General features: G+C 35.8%; 1 protein-coding gene across 1 annotated transcript in view; it reads left to right on the top strand.

Moving 5' to 3' along the window:
- The window catches only part of FSTL5 (follistatin like 5), a 1,363,343-nt gene that overhangs the window by 764,315 nt on the left and 572,699 nt on the right, over window positions 1-26,329 (top strand). Inside the window, exon 4 of the mRNA XM_053703797.1 lies at window positions 11,745-11,941. Coding sequence (XP_053559772.1) covers window positions 11,745-11,941 — 197 coding nt within the window. The remainder of the gene's footprint in view (window positions 1-11,744; window positions 11,942-26,329) is intronic.

The following is a 26,329-nucleotide window of genomic DNA, read 5'->3' as shown; positions in this document are numbered from 1 at the left end:
CTTTCTTGCTCTTTTTATCTCACTATGTTTGTAGCCCCTCTGTTTCAATCTGTCCTCAAGTTTATTAGCTTCCTGTTGATATGTATTGAAATCAGAGCAATTTCAACGTTTTAGAATAAATTGCCCCTTTGCAATTGCATGGGGTACATGTTTTGGGTGGCAACTTTTTCGCGTGGAGGAGTGTGTTACCAGTAATGGGTTTACGATAAATTTGGGATACAATTCGGCCCTCAGTAGTGCCTACTAAACTTATGTCAAGATAGTTTACCAATTATCTGCTGTACTGATAGGTAAACTTTAAACCCATATAATTTTCATTGAGATATTCAACAAAATCACATGCCTCTTTTTCATTACCTGACCAAATTATAAGCAGATCATCAATGAATCTGCCAAAATATTTGATGTTTTGAGTGTATCCAGAGGGACCTCCAAAGATATATTTCCTTTCCCAACTACTCATAAACAAATTTGCAAAAGAGGGCGCAAATTTAGCACCCATAGCGGTGCCTCTCTTTTGCAAATAGAACACACGTTCAAATTAAAAAAAAATATGAGTAAGCAGAAAGACAGTAACTCTAAGGATTAAATCCCTAAATATAAGAGTAAAATCAGTGTCTCTGTACAGTACCTTACCAATTTCTTCCAGGCTACATGCATGGGGTATAGATGTATATAGAGCTACAACATCAATGGTCAACCAAGCAAAGCCTTTACATCACTTAAAATTCTCCAGTAATTGTAGTACATGTTTGATGTTTAGGAAATAATTAGATAGGAACGCCAAAACAGGCAAGGTCTGGAGGGGTAAAGGATTATGTGTAATGTTACTATTGAGCCACAGAGGTGGTGATGCCACTATCTAGATGCTTGGATGAAGTCGAGATATGTATAGCATGAATAAACTCCAAAATGCTAAGCAAATGTATCAGGGAACTTGATACAAATTACAATACTACTAAGGTCGATGCTATCAGAAAGTGGTGGTGGCACTATCTGAATATATAGACAACGTGCAAAATAAATGTATGGCACAAAACAGATTCTAAGATAGTTTTCACAAAGATATCACAAAATTTTTTAATACAAATTACATTAATAAATATGGATCCATATGAACATTACAATTACTGTTACCTAAAAACAGTACCTACTGTCTAAAATAAATAGTACTATAGGCTATAACGTTAAAACATGAGCCTCACTTATGTAAATGAGGATGGCAGTAGGAGCGTGAGCACGCTGTTAAATGAACGCTAACAGAGTCAGCCTGCTATAAATATAACATAAAAATAACATAAAAAGGCAAGCCCATGGAGTGGGTAATCTGGTTAATAATACAATTGTGTTAAATAATAATGCAGGATATAACAACAACGTTAATTGTAAGCCGACATAGAAGAAATAATATAGAAAAACAACATAGAAAAAATAATATTTATGTGGAAGTAGTGATGGTTAGTTCCAAAAAACTCAATCTCCAAAAAATAATAATAATAATGAAAAAACAACAGTCCAATTCAGTGAAAAACAGTCCAAATGAGTGAAAGCGAAGTGTCTGCAGATTGTTATTTAATCCAAAATGGTGAAAAATATATAAAAAAGGAAAAAACGTGAACAACTAGTGTGTGCACAATACTAGTGAAAGTGATCACAAAAAAACATAAAAAAACATATAAAACTTGATATTCCTGGATGTTATTCCATGAATATAAATGTCCCTTCAGTCCTAACAATGAAGGATGTGTGGAGATAAAAAATGTGTCTTATAAAGATGAAATAATAAAAATAAAAATAAGATGGATCTGGGAAGTCCTCAAAACCTGTGAATAAAAGATGTTTGATGTCTATCAAATAACTTTGTCTGGCCACTAAAGGCTGTAGTAATGAATCCAACCATTGGGAAAGGGGCTCAGTAAGGGATCCTATCCCAGTTATAATGGAGCATCCATATATATTATCTAGGAACTTGTGAACCTTTGGAAGATGGTAGTAGATAGGAATACGTGGGTATTCCACCATTAGAAAAGAAAAAGTGTCAGTGTTAATGAAACCCTGTTCTACTCCATCATCCAAAAGGTCAAATAGTTCTTTTTTATACAGCACAGTTGGATTTCTAGTCAGGACTTGATAATCCTCAACATTAGACAATTGGTGTAATGCTTCTCTAATATAGTCACTTTTATTCTGGAAGACTATAGTGCCCCCCCTTATCAGCATTTCTAATGACCAAATCATCAGAATGTTGTAGTTGGGTCAATGCTAGATGTTCTTCCTTAATCAAATTATGTTTTGGTGTTGTAGTTTTCTCTTTAAGTTGTGCTAAATAATTTTCCACTCTCTTAAAAAGTATTTCCACACAACCTTCTACATCCTTGATGTATGTGTATCCTGTTTTAACTTTGGATTGTCTAATAAAAGTCAAGTTTTATTCATCGAACTTTGGTGCTTGAGCGTACCTTTTTTTGGAATTACTATTATCTTTAGCATAGCTCATAGCACATACGCACCCCCTGCCATCACCTGCAGTTGTAAGTCCTGTGAAGACTGGGAAATCACACAGGCTGTGATGTCATCCAGATGGCGACCGGAGGAGCAGATGGAGAGGCTAACGGAAAGCCACATGCGGTAGACGGAAGGGAAACAAGGATTCCGGGAGCAAGGAGAGCAAGCCGAACACATTCCCCATAGGGATGCAAGGTGGTCGCTCGTCTGTCCCACAGTACTCCTTTTAAAGGCTCCAGAGATCTGGTAAGAAGACGCCGGTTTAAATTAAGGGGCTTACATGTTAATAAGTATTGAGGTCACAACATTATCTTTCAATTTGAAATCACCATAGTGCCATTCAAAAGGCTCTTCAGACTGGAAATTCAGAACAACCAGTAACCCCTCATTTTTTTTAACTTGGACACTCAGTTTCCTCATTGAAAACAATGATGATCGATCATATACCAAAGTTGTAGTAACAGGGACAATCTTTCACTACAAAGAGAAGCTCAATGAAAACTCAATGGAATTTTAGCCTGGAAACTATTATACCTAAGGATCTTAATCTATTGGCTGAATTGACTTTGAAATGTAAAATCAGCCAATAGAAATGCAATTGTACTCCTATATAAAGGGGGTACCTCACATTCAAAATTTAGTGTGCGGCTGGTGACCACATAAAGAGGATGTTGGGGATGTTGGGGGTGGAAGACAAGAAGATAGATGACGATTGCCCCTGGGATGGAGAAGATTGCTGCTGGGATGAAGATAATAATATTGCCGCCGGGATAAAGATGGCGCACTGCCACATCTTTGGGGATTAGTGTTGGGGGGAGTGTTTGGTAGTTTTTGTTTTGTTTTGTTTTTTTAATGAGGTTTTTTAAAATGGGCAGCAAAATATGTAAATGCACTTTTAAAGGCAATGCCCAGCCAAATGCCCTTTTCATGGCAATTTTTAGATTTTTTTTTTAGATACCCTTTTTTGTGGGGGGGAGTTTAATTGTGTAGATTTGTTATGTCTAAAAAAAGAGCTGACACTTTATGGCAATGCCCTACAAAAGGCATTTTATTGCTGCAGTTTAGTGTTAGTATGGGTTTTTGTATGGGGTGGTTTTTTTACAGTGTGCATAACTTTTTTTTTTTTTTAAATTGTTGTCTTTTGTAATGGTAGTTTTATTTTTTTATTTTTTGTAATTGTGTTTTTTTTTATTGTATTGTTTTGGGGTTTTTTCCCAGTAATATTAGTTAAAGGGACACTGAACCCAAATTTTTTTCTTTCATGATTCGGATAGAGCATGCAATTTTATGCAACTTTCTAATTTACTCCTATTATCAATTTTTCTTCGTTCTCTTGCTATCTTTATTTGAAAAAGAAGGCATCTAAGCTTTTTTATTAGTTCAGAACTCTGGACAGCTTTTTTTTTATTGGTGGATGAATCAATCAGCAAGAACAACCCAGGTTGTTGACCAAAAATAAGCCGGCATCTAAACTTACATTCTTGCATTTCAAATAAAGATACCAAGAGAATGAAGAAAATTTGATAATAGGAGTAAATTAGAAAGTTGTTTAAAATGTCATGCTCTATCTGAATAACAAAAGAAAACATTTTTTAAAGGTAAGGTTAGTTTTGGGGGTTTTTGTTTATTTTTTAGAGGCAAGTTGTTTTTTTAAGGTACTATTAGTTTGTTTTGGGGTTTTTTACAATTAAGTTTAGTCTGTTTTGGGGTAATTTAGGGGGTGTTAGATTAGGCGGTTTAGATGTTAATGGGTTACTTTGTGATGGGGTTGTGGCAGTTTAGGGGTTAATAGTATAGTGGGGACTTTGCGGTTAGCTGTGTAGCGGTTTACGGGTTATTATAGCAGGGTGCTTATGGTGATTCTGGTTAGCATGCAAGTATGGGTGTTTGTTTTTTTTCAACGTTTCTCTCTCCATTGAGGTCTTTGGGAGAGTACATTATTGTGGTAGCAATATTGTAACTTCTGCTAATTGCTCACATTGGGTAAGCGCACAAGCGAAAAATATTTACTTCCAACTTGTAATTCACAAAGAGCAGAATTCGAGCAGAGTTAACATGCAAACGGGAGCTGTAATTACCACACCACTCGTAATCTAGCCCTTAATGTTTTGTATAATTTGTAAGGCTAATACAGCAATTAAAAGTTCCATCTCAAACTATAAATACTGGTGTTAATTTCAGAAAATGCAAATTTTTAACATTCAGTTTAGTTTTGCTCTTTTATGTTTTATGATAATAACTGACAATATGCCAAATTTCTAATTTGGCTTATAGACACCTTTATTCAGAAGTTCAACTTTCAGTTCAATACTTAAAAAAATAAATACATGCACTACACTCACCTGCTAAGTAGAGTTTGTGGAGACATTATTTTAGAGTGCCTGTGAATGTTATACCTACTGGGGGAAAGCACTGTAAGTTTATTTCAGAGATAATATTTTGCCTGGGTATTTAGTTTATCTTACTTGTTTCATAGATTATTTCCAAAGATGTTAATCTATTTAAAGGGATATTGTATTAAAGCATTTTCTATCACGTATAAAAGAGGAACAGTTTAACATAATTCACCTGAAAAACTTAAAGATGTTTGAATTGAATTGAAACTAAAATAAAGCGCAGTTGATAGCTTGATATTGACTGCTCACTGGCTGAAATGGACAGTGCCACAGAAAATTTTAATTTAGTACATGAATATCATTTAAAAAAAAAATATAAATGGAACCCTGTTATAAATATTGGCCTAGATTACAAGTGAAACCAAAGTACATCACCCAAGCACAGTCAATACCATTTCTATTGTTTCACTTGAATTGCAAAAACAAGTTATTTCTGTATTGCTTGAGTAGTAGTCTAGGGTGCTCTAACCTCTGCATGTTGGATATCGTGGGTGAGCTAAATCCCTCACATAATAGGCTTCTGTGAGGGGTTGCAGTAAAATGAATTCTGGTTATCGCTAGAGCCAATGGTGCATTAAGCCAAGAGTGTGCTAATGTGCAATGTTGCACAAGTAGTTGAGTTGTTTATGTATTTTTATGCTATACTATTAATAAAAAAGTTTTATTTCAGGTCTCAAAAATGGTGGTATTTTGAATTGCGCTTGAGCACACCATGTAACTTACCACTTTTGAGAGAAGTGCTCCCTTTGCTATGAATTAAAAGTATAGGCTGTATTTAGATATTCTGGTTAAAATTTGTAACCATCCTCTTATTATACCAGAATGTGCGCTATTCTGTGCGATATCATTTGCACTTTTACATTTAGCCCATTAAAATATTCTCTTTCAGATGGTTCACAGAACTTCCTATCATTTACCTTTAAACGTTGCAAAAATTTGATAATTATTAATTAATTTATTTTTAAACATGTTGGTAAGTAAAAGATTCCATACACTGACTCATTAACCATTGATAACATATTGAAGGGTTAACAATGATTATATATAAAATTTTATCTTGATTTATGCAACTTTTAAAGGGACAGTAATACCATTTTATGCATGCATAATATATATCGACAGTTAAGCACAACAATGCAAAATAGCTGTGTGAAAAAAATTAAAAAAATGTTTTATAAGCACTCTACAGGCATAACCCTTACTAATCTTCCTTATTATGTTTAGTTTATGTCATCTGCAATGTCCAAATGGAGTTAGATAAAAAATATATTAAAGGGACAGTCTACACCAGAATTTTTATTGTTTTAAAAGATAGAAAATCCCTTTATTACCCATTCCCCAGTTTTGCATAACCTCTGTGATTATCTTGTATCTAAGCCTCTGCAAACTGCCCCTTTATTTCAGTTCTTTTGACAGACTTGCAGTTTAGCCAATCAGTGCCTGCTCCCAGATAACTTCACGTGCATGAGCACAGTGTTATCTATATGAAATACATAAACTAACACCCTCTAGTGGTGAAAAACTGTTAAAATGCATTCTGAAAAGAGGTGGCCTTTAAGGTCTAAGAAATTAGCATATGAACCTGCCAGGTTAACTTTCAACTAAGAATACCAAGAGAACAAAGCAAAAATGGTGATTAAAGTAAATTGGAAAATTGTTTAAAATTACATGCTCTATCTGAATCATAAAAGTTTATTTTGGCCTAGACTGTCCCTTTAAACAATCACTGTGCAGGATTTTGCAAAGTTAATATTCGAAGCTTGTAGGATGTGTTCTTGGTGGATTGGAACAATTTTTAGAGGTAAATTACCTGAAATCTAGGGAAAATAAATATTATTACATACCTCACACCACTGCCCACTTCTAAAAAAATGCAGTTACAAGGAACTGAGAGCTTAGAATGAGTCAGGGAGACCTATAGGCAAAGTCAAAGGTTTTCTGTGGGTGAAGTTACAACAAGTGTGGTGAAGTCACAGGTGTTAGGAAAGGGCATGTTATGGGTGTGGATGAATTGTCCATGGTTGTGACTGGATTGGTCTGGCTCGTGGTCACTTGCTTTACTTTCAGAAACCAGATGATGTATAAGGTGGAGATACTGTAGCTGTGAGGTTAATTAGGAAATTTGTTATTGTTTTTTATTTTGTATAGTAACCAAGCTTTCAATAAACAGATAGCATGTTGTTTACAAAGTGAATCTTGTTAAAATGCATTTATCCAAAGTGTATGTCTACTATAAATTAATTTAATTTTGAGAATTTATATTTAGCATAACATCTGTAAACTCATTTGCTCATAACAACCAAGCAAGGATGATTACTAAACAATCAAAGTAGTAGGTATTCCTTATTTAGGATGCTAGCAAATTGCCAAAATAGGTAACTGATACCCGTGAAAACAAATAAGAAAATTGTATGCTTGAAAAAAAACAAATGATAGACTGTGTACAGTGATGAATTGCATAATACACCAGGTCTAAATTATTTGTAGTCTGGCTGTAAGCGATAAGCAACCTAATTAGCTTCAATTCAAAACCTAATTCAAAATCTGTTTAACATGACTGGGTTGCATGTTACTAAGATTTATGGCACCTGTTAATGAGAATATTAGTTTTCTTGTATCTCCATTACAGTTTGTAAATTATTTAAACCTTAACTAAAATGAAATGCATATTTTAAAATATTTTTGTTTGGGTTTTTGACTCTTAATGAAAACTAATTAGGACCATACATGTTCTTCTTGCAACTATAAAAAGTACATTTTATGGCATTGGCCAAAATTCATTTTTTTTAGCTTAGAAATTGAGATGTGTGATGCAGTGCATTTAAATGCATAGTTACATAGTAAATGGGCTGTAAGTAAGACAGTATGTGCCCCATGTATCAACATTTGGGGAATGATTGACAGCATCCAATCTTTGCATTTAACATTGTAAAAGCAATCACTTGCATAGCTCTTTCCCCTGCTATTGAAAAACCAACGGTGTGAGAAACTGGTTTGTTAACCATCATATGAGGATGATGTAACTACACCAGAGGTTAGGAAGCAGCAGTTTTAAGGATGCCGTTTCTTAACTTCTGCAGGCTTCCATGTGCAAGTTTAGGTTCTATTGCTTATTCCAAAGGGGGATTTCCTTCCCCCAGATCTACTTTTAACAAAACAGAATCAAAACCATGGTGCAATGAGTTTAGCTTCTCAAAGCATGCTAAAAAAAAGTAGTTGCTAGGACTCACTTCCAAAATCTTCAGTTTATTCAGATAAATGCTGCCACCAATAAAATAACATATTTTCATTCATGTGTTAAAAACAGCTCTACATTTAATATACTCTACGCGTTTCAGTGAATCCACTCTCTTTTTCATGAGCTGTATAAACAGTTGTTTTTATGAATTGTATAAACAGTTGTTTTTATGAATTGTATAAACAGTTGTTTTTATGAATTGTATAAACAGTTGCTTTCATGAATAGTGAGAACATTTCTTTCAGACTGCTAAACTCACTGAGCTGTTTTTGATTCTGCTCTGTTAATAAGGGATCTGGCAGTAAGGTAATTCCTTTGGAATAAGTAGTGATTTCAGAACCTAAACTTACCCTAGGTGGAGACTTGTTCCCCTCTTTAGACTTTGGAATGTGGAGAAACTGGTGTAGGTTGCACCACACCCCAAGGAGAGTAACATTTTTAATTGTCATTAGTATATTTTCTGGCCATATTACAAGTGGATAACTAAATATTGCTTACTCACAAGCAATATTAGCACTCCACTGAGTAATAACAGTGCACCATGTGTGGTGGTATTACAAGTTAAGTGCAATGCGAACACGACCTCAATGGCAGCAAATTTAAATGTATATGCTTATATACATACATATTTATGTGTTAATATGTATATATATATATATATATATATATATATATATATATATATATATATTTATTTATTTACATTGTGGTCTATGGGAACACACAGTTCCTATAGACCACAATGTAAAGGCACTTTTTAGCGCCGGTTTTTCTAAAACCCCACCCCCACTAACTTTAGACCCCAAAAAACTTTAGTGCTAATTTTTTTTTTTAATTAATGAGGCGAGACCTCCGAAAACGTTACAAATAAAGTAACTCCGTTTTTTTTTTGTGTGAAAGACCTGTGAGTGCATCTTCTTCTTGGCTGATATATAGATATATATATATATATATATACATGCTACATTTTTTTTTATTAAAAACTACAATGCCCTCTATTTTTAGGGCATTTTGGGCACTATTAAAAAAATAACCAGAGATCTAATCTAATCTAGCCCTTTGTGTTTGTACTGTATATTTCACACAAGCAAACCTGCACTGAAAATCTTCCAAGCAGCTTCAGTGGCTTGATACATGAAGGCCTCAGTCTAGAAAGTTCTAAATTTCCAGATCCTTATTGATCTTTTTTTTTTATGAAAAGCCTGCCAAGTGAACTGACAGTTATACCTTTAAGCATATGAAAGCCTGCAGTAAACAAACTCATTTTGAGGACCCCACAGATACAAAGCAAATCACAATATAAAGGCCTTTTCAGCATATGAGTGGGTATGGCAGGCATTAAAAAAAAACAATTGGTAATCCTGCTAAGCCTCAGCCCTAAAATATACATTTGGTGGTACCATGGGTCTCAAAATTTCTTGGAAGTTTTTCCTTTATTTTATATTTGTGTTTGTGAGTGTTATCATTATTTTAAAGCCAACTTAAGGAAAAGCACATGTATGCACAGTTCCTTATATTATATGTTAAGTAATATTAATAATATTAAATTAACGCTATTTATCTAATAATTTACTCGTAAGTTATATACAAATGACTATGAATTAACATTCAAAATATTGTACACAATAGCCACATTACACTGTACAAATATTATGATGCATGTTTTTTTTATTGAGTTAGATGAGAATTAAAAGAACTGGGAGAGTAGTGTCTGTTCCAGGTGATAGAGATTAGCTTTGGTAATTAGCTGTCGGTTCATTTGGGTTTGGTTGTACATTTAGTATATGATATTAAAGGGAAATTAAAGTCATTTTTGCATTTGAGCCAGGGTATTTTAACCCCTTCACCCAAAATGATGTAGATCTGCATCATGCAGTATGAAGTCCATCGTACCGCATAACGTAGATCTATGTCGCAGCTGCAGGAAGCTCTAGCAGAGCTACTGTTCATGAGCTGCAGGCATCTGTGTTCATATAGTAATGGAGCACAAGCGGTGCTTCATTACCACATGAAAGCAGATGCCAGGCTTTTACAGACAGTGACACTGTGTGTGCCACTGTCTTTAACAATCAATTGCTTCAGCGGAGGGCGGGAGGTGGGTGGGCGGCACAGAGGCGAAGGTGAGAGGAAGGGAGTGGGATTGGCCCTACGCTACAGAAAAAGTTTTGAGTGGGAGGTGTCAGGTGGGAGGGTAATCTCTACTCAACCTCAAAATTGAACCTTACAAGATAACTCATTAACCCCTTCATATACAAAGAACATTATTGACACTTGATCCATAGCAGAATATTTTTCTATGATGTTAGTATCCAGTCACTGTGCAGTGCCAGTAGGTTGTTTTTTTAATATTAGTCTTACAACATTGTACAGTGCATTATGTAGGTGGGTTACTACACTATAAATGTTTGATTATAACAGGAAAGGTTGATAGATGTATGATGGAGCACAATCAGCGATTGGTAATATTAAGTGCCTGTAAGAAATACTGTGATTTCTAGACATGTAAGGTTATCCGAAATCCCACTGAAGTTGTATTAAATCAGGATTGTCCTTGCTATGTGATTTTTGATATTGTATGTAGGGTCAGCAGTGATATTATCAAACCCAGGGTAGGCAAATATTTTTTTTATTGTTTACTTTTTTAAATAAATAATTTGTATGGTTTTGTTATAAAAATATAAATAATGTTGTTGTTATTGTTATTATTGTTGTTATTATTATTATTATTATTACAGAATCTTGTACTTACGTATGAATGTTTTAGCAGCCAAATATGTTGTCATGACAATTTAATCTATAGACACATTTTCTATTGTATTACATTTTTGATCCAGGGCATGTTCTGTCCAGCCATGAAGAATTAAACGTGATTTAGGAGATGACTTAAAACAGCCGTTTGGTAGCAGTTAACTGTGATACAAGTCATATGCAAAACAGCACCATAACCCAACTAGCACTCATTTGCATAATATTAGCTGCAAATATTAAAAACATAAAGTAGAACATTAGTTACATCTACTGACCAAGTTATATCTATTGCCTCTTCATGGCTTCTCCAGTCGCTTACCTACACCTGTGAGGGAGAAGGACGGTAAAAATTAACGAAACATATTCAATGCCCCTTGCAGCTATTTTAGGTGCATTTCACAAAATACTCTCAGTAAATCTGAATGCATATCCAGTGACACAGCTTAAAACCCCAGAGCAAACTGGGTGCAAAATTCATCAGAGAGCTACCACAAATAAACTATGCACAATATCAGCAATATAAATTAGCTGGCACTCTCTTGCATAAATGTAGCTACAAATATAAAACATTAAATCCCATGTTTTGCTCTGAAATAGATGCCAGGGGCACTGCATATGTTCTTAGCCCACACTGAGAGCGCAGTCCTTTGCTATTTTCATGGCTAATGTCTGTCTCCTGTGGTAATAAAAATTATTCCTCAAAGCATAAAAATATACATGAGGCTCAGAAGAAAATCTCATCAATGGACTGTGAGATTGGAAGGAAACTATAAATAACTTTATAAATGTTGCTACCTAGTGGTGGATGTATGGGAGTGTGCTAATCATTTATATATTTTTTTATTTTATTTTTTTAGGGGAAAAATGCAAATCATTGGAATACAATAATATGAAGAATACATTACTGGATATTCAAAATCAAAAATATATGAGAAAAGAAAACATAAAGGAATATGAAGACAAACTTGAGCTAAAAAAGATGTTAGTAGATGAGATGTTCAAAGAATTTGATGCTGATAGCAATGGATTAGTAGACAGCAATGAATTAACTCAGGTAACTTTTTTGTTTTATATGTGAATCACAATTATGTTGTTATTTGTAAACCAAATTATATTACTTAATATGTATAATGCATTTCATTACCATAAACACAAAACAAAACTTTATTGCTAGAGTAAGGCAAACTGTAAAGAATTGCTAAAGAGAAGTATACAGCATAATATAACTGTAAATATTGCCTTCTGAGCTACAATGAGGAAGTTTAGCTTGTAGGTATTTGACATTTGATAATTTTCCCAGTGCACTCATATAATTGTAGTGAAAAGTTAAAATTAAAAGATTTCAGGGCCACAGACAACTGTCTGATGAAGTATGGGATAAACTAAAAAAACAGGAACAGCAATGCACTACTGGGATCTAGCTGCTTATTGGTAGCTGTGTGTATATTTATATATATATATATATATATATATATATATATATATATATATATATATATGTATATATATTTCCCTTCAATAATACAAATTCCTGATCCTAACATACAAGCCACTTAATCGCTTTGCTACTAAGAATTTCAGAGAACAATGTGCCCAAAATACCTGAGAATTGTTAGTATTTCTGTTGTCACTCCCCCTAAATAGAAACAGAGCCTTTGTTGTTGTTTCTTGTTTACATATAAAAACTATATATATATAGTAGACAACTCAAGGTATTGATGTACGCTCATTTGGTATATTTGATACTACAATTTGGGCGCCAAAATTATAACCAAAAAAACAAATTAACTTTTTTTTCGCAAACATTTGGTTTCTCACTGACATTATTTACACACAACTATTGAAGTCATAAGTCAAATGGTTGTAAAAGCTTCCCTGGGAACCCTTTTGTTCAGAAATAGCAGACATGAATAGATTTGCCATTGGTTTTTGGCAATAAGAAGGCCGCTAATTGCAATTTTGCACCACACTTCTGATAACCATGGCAGTGAAGGTGTTAAGCAGTTAGCTGGTAAGGCTAACATTTGCTCTAGTATACGGATTACCTTCCCACCTGACACAAACCACCCTCTGATCTCTACCTATTTCTTCCCAAATATAATTTTAGGTCTGTCAGTATGCAGTGTAGGGCTTTTATTTATTGATTTATTTTTTTATTTCTGTAGTGTCCTTTCTCACCCATCCACCACCCTGATCTTCCTCAAACAGCTCTCTAACCCTCCTACTGATCCCTGCCATGTTTGTTACTGGCAGCCAGTCTACCAGAAACAAATGACTAATTTTGTGTATTTTTAAAAAAAAAATTATATTTATGTTTAATTCATGCTTTTTAGTGTAGGGTCCCCCCTCTCCCAGCAGATCATTGGTTTCTTTAACGTAGGGTCCCCCTCAAGCCAATATTGTTTCTCCCTCTCCCCAGCCTAAAACTTTTCCATAGTGTAGGGAACCTTGTCCCTCCCTCCCCCCCCCTTATCCATTGGGCCACTCACCCATCCCTCCCACCGCTCTCACTAGCACAATTGGAGGATCATTACAGAGATTGACAGAGACAGTGTCACTCTCTGAAACAATTGGTGATCTGGCTTCATATGGTAAGGGAGCATGAACAGCAGCATGCACCACAATGATGGATATAGGTACTATGTTGACACAGTATGCTGGGCAAAGAACCAAGTCTAATCCTTGCACCCTCTCTACATCTCTGCGCTTGTGTTAACATTTTCTCTTAGATGCCCCTTTGCTCTGCCCAATACCTACTATGTTCCTCCTTTCTTGTCACTTCCTCACAGGAAAAATATAACTTTGCTGGAACAGCACTTATTTTATGTAATTTTCTGTCTCACACCAGACTTGACCAAAGCTCTCTCAAAACACTTATTCGGGAAAGTATACAACCTACAATTCTCCATTTTCTGACCTCCGATCTCTTTCCTTTTCTGATCATTTCTCCTTAAAAGGATATAAAAGTGAAATTTAAAATGTGCATAGGTGCAGTTTAATATGAAAAAAAAATGTTTTTGCAATATACTTCCATTTTCAAAAATGCTTCTAGTAAAACTTATCACAGTTTTTCTGTGGCATACGCACATATCCCGTAAGGGCCTGCAAACTAGTATTCAAACACTATACCTTCTCAGAGAGTTAGCAGTGGCTTGTATGCCACATATTATGGGGCCCATTTATCAAGCACCGTATGGACCTTGAAGGGCCGTGTTTCTGTCGAGCCTTCAGACTCGCCAGAAACACCATTTATCAAGCTCCGTATGGACCTTGAAGGGCCGTGTTTCTGTCGAGCCTTCAGACTCGCCAGAAACACCATTTATGAAGCAGCGGTCTAAAGACTGCTGCTCCATAACCTGTTCTTCTGCTCTGAGGGGGCGGACAGAGATTGCGTGAAATCAACACGATCTAAGACAATTGGGTTGATTGACACCCCCTGCTAGTGGCTGATTGGCCGCAAATCTGCAGGGGGCGGCGTTGCACCAGCAGTTCACAAGAGCTGACAGTGCGCTCTCCATATTTAACAACTCCGCCAGCAGGGAGTTGTCAATCAACCCGATCGTACTCGATCATGTTGATTTCCGGCGATTCCTGTCCGCCTCATCAGAGCAGGTGGAAAAGGGTTATGGAGCAACGGTCTTTAGACCGCTGCTTCATAACTGGTGTGTCTGGCGAGTCTGAAGACTCGCCAGAAACACGGCCCTTCAAGCTCCGTTCGGAGCTTGATAAATGGGCCCCATTGTGTTTTAATACTGGTGTACAGACCCTCACAAAATATGTGTATATGCCGCAGAAAAACAGTAATAACATTTGATAGAAACATTTTTGCAAATAGAAGTATATATCCCTTTAAAGAGACATGAGGGCCTATCTATCAAGCTCCGAATGGAGCTTGACGGCCCGTGTTTGAAGCAGCGGTCTAAATACGATCGGGTTGATTGGCACCTCCCTGCTGGCGGCCAATTGGCCGCAAGTCAGCAGGGGGCGGCGTTGAACCAGCAGCTCTTTTGAGCTGCTGGTGCAATGCTGAATACGGAGAGTGTATTGCTCTCTGCATTCAGCGAGGTCTTGCGGACCTGATCCGCACTGTCGGATCAGGTCCGCAAGACCTTTCATAAATAGAGGCCATGAAACCCAATCATTTTCTTTTCTCATGATTGACAGCATTCATTAACTTTACAATTTACTTTTATCAAATTTACTTTATTATCTTGGCGTACTTTATTGAAGGAGCAGAAATGCACTACTGGGAGCTAGCTAAATACAACAGGGGAGCCAATGACAAGAGGCATATATGTGCAGCCACCAATCAGCAGTTAACTCTCAGTAGTGCATTGCTACTCCTGAGTTTACCTAGGTATGCTTTTCAATAAATGATACCAAGAGAATGAAATACATTATTTAATAGAGGTAGTTTAAAATGTTATGCTATATCTAAATCACAAAAGATAAAATGGTATTCCCTTTAAACTCATGAGCCCACTTGTCCTGCACACTGCAATTTTACAAGGCGATCTACATCAGATGGTAACTTACAGAGTCCTCTATCCTTTTATTCATATTGTAGCTGTCTTTTTGTAAATATGTTCATAGTACCAGGGCCGGACTGGGATCAAAAATAGGCCCGGGCATTTTAAGGCAAAGTGGCCCTCCCATACACACACACTCATATGCAGGTACACTACATATATACACATACTCATATGCACACACACCACAGATATACTCTGATGCAGGCACACTACATATACACACATCACACATTCACACACGTATGCACGCACACCACACATACACACACTCATATGCAGGTACACTACATATATACACATACTCATATGCACACACACCACAGATATACTCTGATGCACGCACACTACATATACACACACCACACATTCACACTCGTATGCACGCACACCACACATGCACACACTCATATGCAGGTACACTACATATACAGTATACACATACTCATATGCACATACACTCCACAGATATACTCTGATGCATGCACACTACATATACACACACCACACATTCAGATTCGTATGCACGCACACCACACATGCACACACTCATATGCAGGTACACTACATATACAGTATACACATACTCATATGCACATACACGCCACAGATATACTCTGATGCACGCACACTACATATACACACACCACACATTCACACTCGTATGCACGCACACCACACATACTCACACTCATATGCAGGTACACTACATATATACACATACTCATATGCACACACACGCCACAGATATACTCTGATGCATGCACACTACATATACACACACCACACATTCACACTCGTATGCACGCACACCACACATACTCACACTCATATGCAGGTACACTACATATATACACATACTCATATGCACACACACGCCACAGATATACTCTGATGCACGCACACTACATATACACACACCACACATTCACATTTGTATGCATGCACACCACACATACTCACACTCATATGCAGGTACACTACATATATACACATACTCATATGCACACACACGCCACAGATATACTCTGATGCACGCACACTACATATACACACACCACACATTCACACTTGTATGCACGCACACCACACATACACACACTCATATGCAGGTACACTACATATATACACATATTCATATGCACACACACACCACAGATATACTCTGATGCACACACACTACATATACACACACCACACATTCACACTCGTATGCACGCACACCACACATACTCACACTCATATGCAGGTACACTACATATATACACATACTCATATGCACACACACACCACAGATATACTCTGATGCACGCACACTACATATACACACACCACACATTCACACTCGTATGCACGCACACCACACATACTCACACTCATATGCAGGTACACTACATATATACACATATTCATATGCACACACACACCACAGATATACTCTGATGCACGCACACTACATATACACACACCACACATTCACACTCGTATGCACCCACACCACACATACTCACACTCATATGCAGGTACACTACATATATACACATACTCATATGCACACACACACCACAGATATACTCTGATGCACGCACACTACATATACACACACCACACATTCACACTCGTATGCACGCACACCACACATACTCACACTCATATGCAGGTACACTACATATACAGTATACACATACTCATATGCACATACACGCCACAGATATACTCTGATGCATGCACACTACATATACACACACTACACATTCACACTCGTATGCATGCACACCACACATGCACACACTCATATGCAGGTACACTACATATACAGTATACACATACTCATATGCAGGTACACTACATATATACACATACTCATATGCACACACACGCCACAGATATACTCTGATGCACGCACACTACATATACACACACACCACACATTCACACTCGTATGCAAGCACACCACAAACACACTACACATACACCACATACACACACACAATTGCACACACACACACGAGCTTCATCAAACATCACAATATTAAGGGGACCAAAATAACACATCACTAAATAAAGCACATAACCTGAAAAAAGCCAGACTGCTGTGTAAATACTGCAAACACACCCATTGAACAGCACCTACTCCTCCTTGCTGATTGAAAAGCTACTCCTGACAACTAGTTTAGTTTACTTGCTAAAACACTAAAACTTACTGTTCTGATATATTCATTTGACTTCAAGAACATATCCCCACACATCATCTCCAGGTATAACAAATATAACAAGCGCTTTCAAAGTTTGAATCAGCTGCATCCTTTCTAAAGACTTCCTGGAAAGTTAAGCAGCTAAAGGGCAAGTTGATTGTTATAATAATTTCAAAACATTTAGTAGAAAAAAAAGGTTGTTGTTTGTATAGCATAAATCACAGGCTCTGTAAAATAAAAAGTTACCTGATAAAAAAGTAGCCTTACCTCTCACAGTCTCAATACACCAGTTAAAGGGGCATTAAACCAAAATGTTTTCTTTCATGATTCAGATAGACTATACATTTTTATACAACTCCCCAAGTTACTTCTGTTATCAATTTTTTGAACACATTTATAAGCCAATGAAAATGGGCATACAAATTCAGCCACCAATCAGCAGCTAGCTCCAAGCTCATGAGCCTATCTAGATATGCTCTTCAACAAATGATACCAAAAGAATGAAGCAAATTAGATAATAGAAGTAAATAGAAAGTTGTTTAAAATTGTATAACCTATCTGAATCATGTAAGAAAAATAATCATGTAAGAAAAAAATATATATATATATATATATATATTTGTATTTATAAATATATACTAAGAGAGACATACCTCATTGCTTGTAATTTGCAACTGTAAAGTGATGAAGTTGAAGTGAGTCAGTGTCACTCGCTGTCTGATCTAATCTCCAGACACACTGACAATGCTGACTGAGTAAATTCACATTTAGAGTCACACAGCAGCAACTTCTATGCAAGCAATAATGCCATAATAAAATCTTCTACCACATCAAGGCATTTTGTATTTTTGTACTTATATATCCCTTTACATTACTCTTAACACCAGGCACTTACACCACAAGCAATTCCCACTATACACCCACAACATTCAGTTACCCTACTACCTTACTGTGCATGCCTCTACCTAATCCTCGAGGTACCAACCATAATCAAATGCCTCTGAAACGAAACATTACACTAACCATATCAAATTGCCTATAATTCAATACATTAATACAAAATGAACAAATAAACACATATTCCATGCACCCAGTTATTCAGATTCACCTCCCTCCTTTCCCATGTTTTCTTTGCTCCAGCTTCCAGGTACAGCACACTGAGCACTGTAACATTAAATTAATTCACCCCACATGTGAGGACACAAATACACACCCAGTGGTCCCCCAGCCTGTTGACACAATGCATGGATGCTTAGCTGGGACTTGTCTCCCAAGCTCTCTCTACTGAGCATCTATGTTGAAGCACCTACAAATATGTGTTTATTATTTTTATTATTATTAGTAGTAGTAATAGTAGTAGTAGTATTTTGGCTTATTGTTACCATCAAATGTGTGTTGCTCAGCAACAATGTGTTGTTCAAAATCATGCTAAATTCTTTTTCATAACCAGCAAATATTTTAATCCTGCATGTTGTTTAAATTATAATTTTTTTATGTTAACGTATTTTGCCTAAAAAGTAATATTATGTATATCAATTATGTACATGTGTGGTTAGTTGCATTTTTGTCATTACCTTCATTATTCCTATTCATCATTATTATTATTATCATCATCATCATCATTATTATTATTATTATAATAGTAGTAATAATAATAAGTTTAATAACAATGAGAAGAACAATAAAAGTTAACACAAAGTTTAAAATATACTACTGTATAATACTCAGTAAGAAGCATACTCAGTAAAAACCTCACATCTTCATAAATTCAGAAATAAACTGATATTGTAAATATTTCAATATCACTTAGATGTATAGAAAGAAATATCTCTTAAATCGTTACTAGAGGAAAAACGTTTGAATAAGCTTAGAATTAGCTAAAAATAATACAGAACTATTATAAAATATACAAAGGCCAAAGCATGCTCGTCAGTCTAAAACTTAGCATATTACCATAAAAAGTCAAATAAACCTAACTTACATTACATACAGTATTTGCTACATGCAGTGGCTCCAGTAACACTTTACTATAAAACACAATACAACACACACATACACACACACTAATTATTCAACTACTGCCATTTCAAATGAGGGGTCTCATGCATCTCAACTAATTAGGTGATTGTCCTAGAAATTGCAATCATCTTTCTACTATGTAACTTTTAGTGTAATGTTCCTATGAGCTATAAAAGGATCCATAGCATCCCAATACGAGTGCTAAAATAAGGCAGGTAACCCACTGCTTTGAAAGAAGAGAGACTATGTTGCAAAGGAAGATATTGTGGGGCATATTTATCAAGCTCCGTATGGAGCCTGAGGCCCCTTGTTTCCGGCGAGCCTTCAGGCTCGCCGGAAACAGAAGTTATGAAGCAGCGGTCTAAAGACTGCTGCTCCATAACTTGTACGCCTACTCTGAGGCGGTGGACAGAAATCAACCTGATCAAATATGATCGGGTTGATTAATACCCCCTGCTAGCGGCCGCAAATCTGCGGCATTGCACCAGCAGTTCTTGTATACTGTTGGCATTTATCGATGTGTAGCGATGTGCAGGGACATGATACGCTACTTCGTATCAAATCCACTCGCACATTGATACATATGCCCCTAGATCTTAAAATGTCATCAGAAGACACATCTGATTGTTAAAGGACATTACACATCCAATCAGGATGCGTGCCCCAGAGCTTGCATGTGTAGGCACAGCCCAGTGGTGTATTTAGGCCTTTTTTGGCCATATTATTTTTGGGTGAGGGTGTAACATAACTTTTTTTTTCATGGCATTTCCAAAGTAAATGTTCATGTGTGTGTTTGTGAGTTTGTATTGTGTGTGCATAGTGCAGTGTATGTGTGGGTGTAGTCAGTGTGTATAGTTAGACTTAAAAAGTACTGCCCCCCCCCACACACACACACAATCTGCTGCCCTAGGCCAGTGCCTTGTTTGCCTTGGCCAAATTACACTCCTGGCACAGTCACTTTATTTCCCTCCTCAGTTTAAAGAAGTTAATTGTGTAATCTTATGAGATCAAACCCCAATGCTGATGATGTTGATTGTTTTTTTTTTCACCATGCAGGGAAAGTAGAAAGAGCAGCTTAAGGATAACTGATGTGCTGCAGCAGTTTCAAGTCATTTAGCATATGGATAACATGTGCCTGTAAGCAGTTTTGACAACTTTTCAATGCAAAAAAGTAGATTTTATGGGCTTATGAGCTCATTATTTATTACATTTTGTTAAAAACTGATGAGAATAAAATCTGTACTTTACCTGTTCTCACATAAAAGCTGTCTAGCTTTGACAAATATGTTGATGATGATGATTATTTTTAAGTAAGTATTTATACTTAAAGTCTAAAGAGAAAGCTTAGCACATTTTCTTGCAGGTATGCTGAGATAGCATCTGCATGTATCATCTTGTATTGTTAGAAGTGTATGCAAAATTTGTAAATATTTTACCTGATAAGACTCTTACTTCTTTTATTACCATTTATTCATCTGTTCTTCCCTTTTAAACATTTTAAGTCTGTATCCCTGGCTATAATCTTGTAGTTTATTGCTTTATCCAGCAGCTGTTGATTATTTTTCTTGTACAAATATATGTTAATTACCTTATATGATAAACCATACTTCACATTTATATCTGCACCTTTATACTACAATACAAGTTTTCATCATTGTTTTCTAACATAATTCTACACAAAAAAAGTGCTTCTCAACTTTTTGTCTTTGCACACACCTAATACTTTTTAATTTTAATTGATATTCTTGGTTAATATTGTGTAAATGTAGAACAAGCCATTGAGTCCTGTAACGAAATGCAAAACAAGTATGTATATGCAGCATTTTATTCTAAACTAATGATTCTTACTAGGGATGGGCGAATGTTTCGCAACATTCGAAAAACGGCACGAATTTTAACACATTCGTTCGTTCGAATCGAATTTCGAATGTTTACATAACATTCTAACATTCGATTTTCGAATATTCGGTTTCGAATTTTACGATTACATTCGAAAATATTCGAATTCGAAAAATTCGAATTTAGATTGTAATAGTATTTCTAATGCTTTTTCTTTAAATGTAATATTCGAATTATGCAATATTCGAATTCGAAAAATTCGAATTTAGATTGTAATAGTATTTCTAATGCTTTTTCTTTAAATGTAATATTCGAATTATGCAATATTCGAATTCGAAAAATTTGAATTTAGATTGTAATAGTATTTCTTATGCTTTTTCTTTAAATGTAATATTCGAATTATGCAATACGTGTATTCGAATTAGAAAAATTCGAATTTAGATTGTAATAGTATTTCTAATGCTTTTTCTTTAAATGTAATATTCGAATTATGCAATATTCGAATTCGAAAAATTCGAATTTAGATTGTAATAGTATTTCTAATGCTTTTTCTTTAAATGTAATATTCGAATTATGCAATATTCGAATTCGAAAAATTCGAATTTAGATTGTAATAGTATTTCTAATGCTTTTTCTTTAAATGTAATATTCGAATTATGCAATACGTGTATTCGAATTCGAAAAATTCGAATTTAGATTGTAATAGTATTTCTAATGCTTTTTCTTTAAATGTAATATTCGAATTATGCAATACGTGTATTCGAATTCGAAAAATTCGAATTTAGATTGTAATAGTATTTCTAATGCTTTTTCTTTAAATGTAATATTCGAATTATGCAATATTCGAATTCGAAAAATTCGAATTTAGATTGTAATAGTATTTCTAATGCTTTTTCTTTAAATGTTATATTCGAATTATGCAATATTCGAATTCGAAAAATTTGAATTTAGATTGTAATAGTATTTCTAATGCTTTTTCTTTAAATGTAATATTCGAATTATGCAATACGTGTATTCGAATTCGAAAAATTCGAATTTAGATTGTAATAGTATTTCTAATGCTTTTTCTTTAAATGTAATATTAGAATTATGCAATATTCGAATTCGAAAAATTCGAATTTAGATTGTAATAGTATTTCTAATGCTTTTTCTTTAAATGTAATATTCGAATTATGCAATATGTGTATTCGAATTCGAAAAATTCGAATTTAGATTGTAATAGTATTTCTAATGCTTTTAAATGTAATATTCGAATTATGCAATATTCGAATTCGAAAAATTCGAATTTATATTCGAATTCGAAAAATTCGAATTTATATTCGAATTCGAAAAATTTGAATTTCGAATGTAGACATTCGATATAATTATAAACATTCGAATTCGAAAGTGACATTCGAAAACTGTAAATAACATTCGATTTTCGAATTTTTAAGAATATTCGTTCTTATCGACATTCGAATTTAGAATTCGAATTTCGGTAATAACATTCGTTCTACATTCGAAATTCGAAAATTTGCACATTCGCCCATCCCTAATTCTTACCCAGGATGGAAGCACTGGGTGTCTAGTTTAACACAGGGAGCTAGATCTTAATCAAAATTGCAAAGCAGTAGCTGCTATTTAAAACAAACAAAAGTTATAACAGGTTATTTTCAACTGTGGCTCAGTTTCTGTATCTCAATGCCATTTATAGGCCTAGATTTAGAGTTCGGCGGTAAAAGGGCTGTTAACGCTCCGCGGGTTTTTTTCTGGCCGCACCATAAATTTAACTCTGGTATCGAAAGTTCAAACAAATGCTGCGTTAGGCTCCAAAAAAGGAGCGTAGAGCATTTTTACCGCAAATGCAACTCTCGATACCAGAGTTGCTTACGGACGCGGCCGGCATCAAAAACGTGCTCGTGCACGATTCTCCCATAGGAAACAATGGGGCTGTTTGAGCTGAAAAAAAACCTAACACCTGCAAAAAAGCAGCGTTCAGCTCCTAACGCAGCCCCATTGTTTCCTATGGGGAAACACCTCCTAAGTCTGCACCTAACACCCTAACATGTACCCCGAGTCTAAACACCCCTAACCTTACACTTATTAACCCCTAATCTGCCGCCCCCGCTATCGCTGACCCCTGCATTACACTTTTAACCCCTAATCTGCCGCTCCGTAAACCGCCGCCACCTACGTTATCCCTATGTACCCCTAATCTGCTGCCCTAACATCGCCGACCCCTATGTTATATTTATTAACCCCTAATCTGCCCCCCACAACGTCGCCGACACCTACCTACACTTATTAACCCCTAATCTGCCGAGCGGACCTGAGCGCTACTATAATAAAGTTATTAACCCCTAATCCGCCTCACTAACCCTATCATAAATAGTATTAACCCCTAATCTGCCCTCCCTAACATCGCCGACACCTACCTTCAATTATTAACCCCTAATCTGCCGACCGGAGCTCACCGCTATTCTAATAAATGTATTAACCCCTAAAGCTAAGTCTAACCCTAACACTAACACCCCCCTAAGTTAAATATAATTTTTATCTAACGAAATAAATTAACTCTTATTAAATAAATAATTCCTATTTAAAGCTAAATACTTACCTGTAAAATAAATCCTACTATAGCTACAATATAAATTATAATTATATTATACCTATTTTAGGATTAATATTTATTTTACAGGCAACTTTGTAATTATTTTAACCAGGTACAATAGCTATTAAATAGTTAAGAACTATTTAATAGTTACCTAGTTAAAATAATTACAAATTTACCTGTAAAATAAATCCTAACCTAAGATATAATTAAACCTAACACTACCCTATCAATAAAATAATTAAATAAACTACCTACAATTACCTACAATTAACCTAACACTACACTATCAATAAATTAATTAAACACAATTGCTACAAATAAATAACATTAAATAAACTATCTAAAGTACAAAAAATAAAAAAGAACTAAGTTACAGAAAATAATAAAATATTTACAAACATAAGAAAAATATTACAACAATTTTAAACTAATTACACCTACTCTAAGCCCCCTAATAAAATAACAAAGCCCCCCAAAATAAAAAATTCCCTACCCTATTCTAAAATACAAATATTACAAGCTCTTTTACCTTACCAGCCCTGAACAGGGCCCTTTGCGGGGCATGCCCCAAGAATTTCAGCTCTTTTGCCTGTAAAAAAAAACATACAATACCCCCCCCCCAACATTACAACCCACCACCCACATACCCCTAATCTAACCCAAACCCCCCTTAAATAAACCTAACACTACCCCCCTGATGATCTTCCTACCTTGTCTTCACCATGCCAGGTTCACCGATCCGTCCTGGCTCCAAGATCTTCATCCAACCCAAGCGGGGGCTAGACATCCACTGAAGAAGTCCAGAAGAGGGTCCAAAGTCTTCCTCCTATCCGGCAAGAAGAGGACATCCGGACCGGCAAACATCTTCTCCAAGCGGCATCTTCTATCTTCTTCCATCCGATGACGACCGGCTCCATCTTGAAGACCTCCAGCGCGGATCCATCCTCTTCTTCCGACGACTAGACGACGAATGACGGTTCCTTTAAGGGACGTCATCCAAGATGGCGTCCCTCGAATTCCGATTGGCTGATAGGATTCTATCAGCCAATCGGAATTAAGGTAGGAATTTTCTGATTGGCTGATGGAATCAGCCAATCAGAATATAGTTCAATCCGATTGGCTGATCCAATCAGCCAATCAGATTGAGCTCGCATTCTATTGGCTGTTCCGATCAGCCAATAGAATGCGAGCTCAATCTGATTGGCTGATTGGATCAGCCAATCGGATTGAACTATATTCTGATTGGCTGATTCCATCAGCCAATCAGAAAATTCCTACCTTAATTCCGATTGGCTGATAGAATCCTATCAGCCAATCGGAATTCGAGGGACGCCATCTTGGATGACGTCCCTTAAAGGAACCGTCATTCGTCGTCTAGTCGTCGGAAGAAGAGGATGGATCCGCGCTGGAGGTCTTCAAGATGGAGCCGGTCGTCATCGGATGGAAGAAGATAGAAGATGCCGCTTGGAGAAGATGTTTGCCGGTCCGGATGTCCTCTTCTTGCCGGATAGGAGGAAGACTTTGGACCCTCTTCTGGACTTCTTCAGTGGATGTCTAGCCCCCGCTTGGGTTGGATGAAGATCTTGGAGCCAGGACGGATCGGTGAACCTGGCATGGTGAAGACAAGGTAGGAAGATCATCAGGGGGGTAGTGTTAGGTTTATTTAAGGGGGGTTTGTGTTAGATTAGGGGTATGTGGGTGGTGGGTTGTAATGTTGGGGGGGGGGTATTGTATGTTTTTTTTTACAGGCAAAAGAGCTGAAATTCTTGGGGCATGCCCCGCAAAGGGCCCTGTTCAGGGCTGGTAAGGTAAAAGAGCTTGTAATATTTGTATTTTAGAATAGGGTAGGGAATTTTTTATTTTGGGGGGCTTTGTTATTTTATTAGGGGGCTTAGAGTAGGTGTAATTAGTTTAAAATTGTTGTAATATTTTTCTTATGTTTGTAAATATTTTATTATTTTCTGTAACTTAGTTCTTTTTTATTTTTTGTACTTTAGATAGTTTATTTAATGTTATTTATTTGTAGCAATTGTGTTTAATTAATTTATTGATAGTGTAGTGTTATGTTAATTGTAGGTAATTGTAGGTAGTTTATTTAATTATTTTATTGATAGGGTAGTGTTAGGTTTAATTATATCTTAGGTTAGGATTTATTTTACAGGTAAATTTGTAATTATTTTAACTAGGTAACTATTAAATAGTTCTTAACTATTTAATAGCTATTGTACCTGGTTAAAATAATTACAAAGTTGCCTGTAAAATAAATA

This window comes from Bombina bombina, chromosome 2, assembly GCF_027579735.1.
Source record: "Bombina bombina isolate aBomBom1 chromosome 2, aBomBom1.pri, whole genome shotgun sequence".
NCBI classification, from domain to species: domain Eukaryota; kingdom Metazoa; phylum Chordata; class Amphibia; order Anura; family Bombinatoridae; genus Bombina; species Bombina bombina.
The sequence above is the reverse complement of the archived record's forward strand: the minus strand, read 5'-3'. Positions and strand labels throughout refer to the sequence as shown.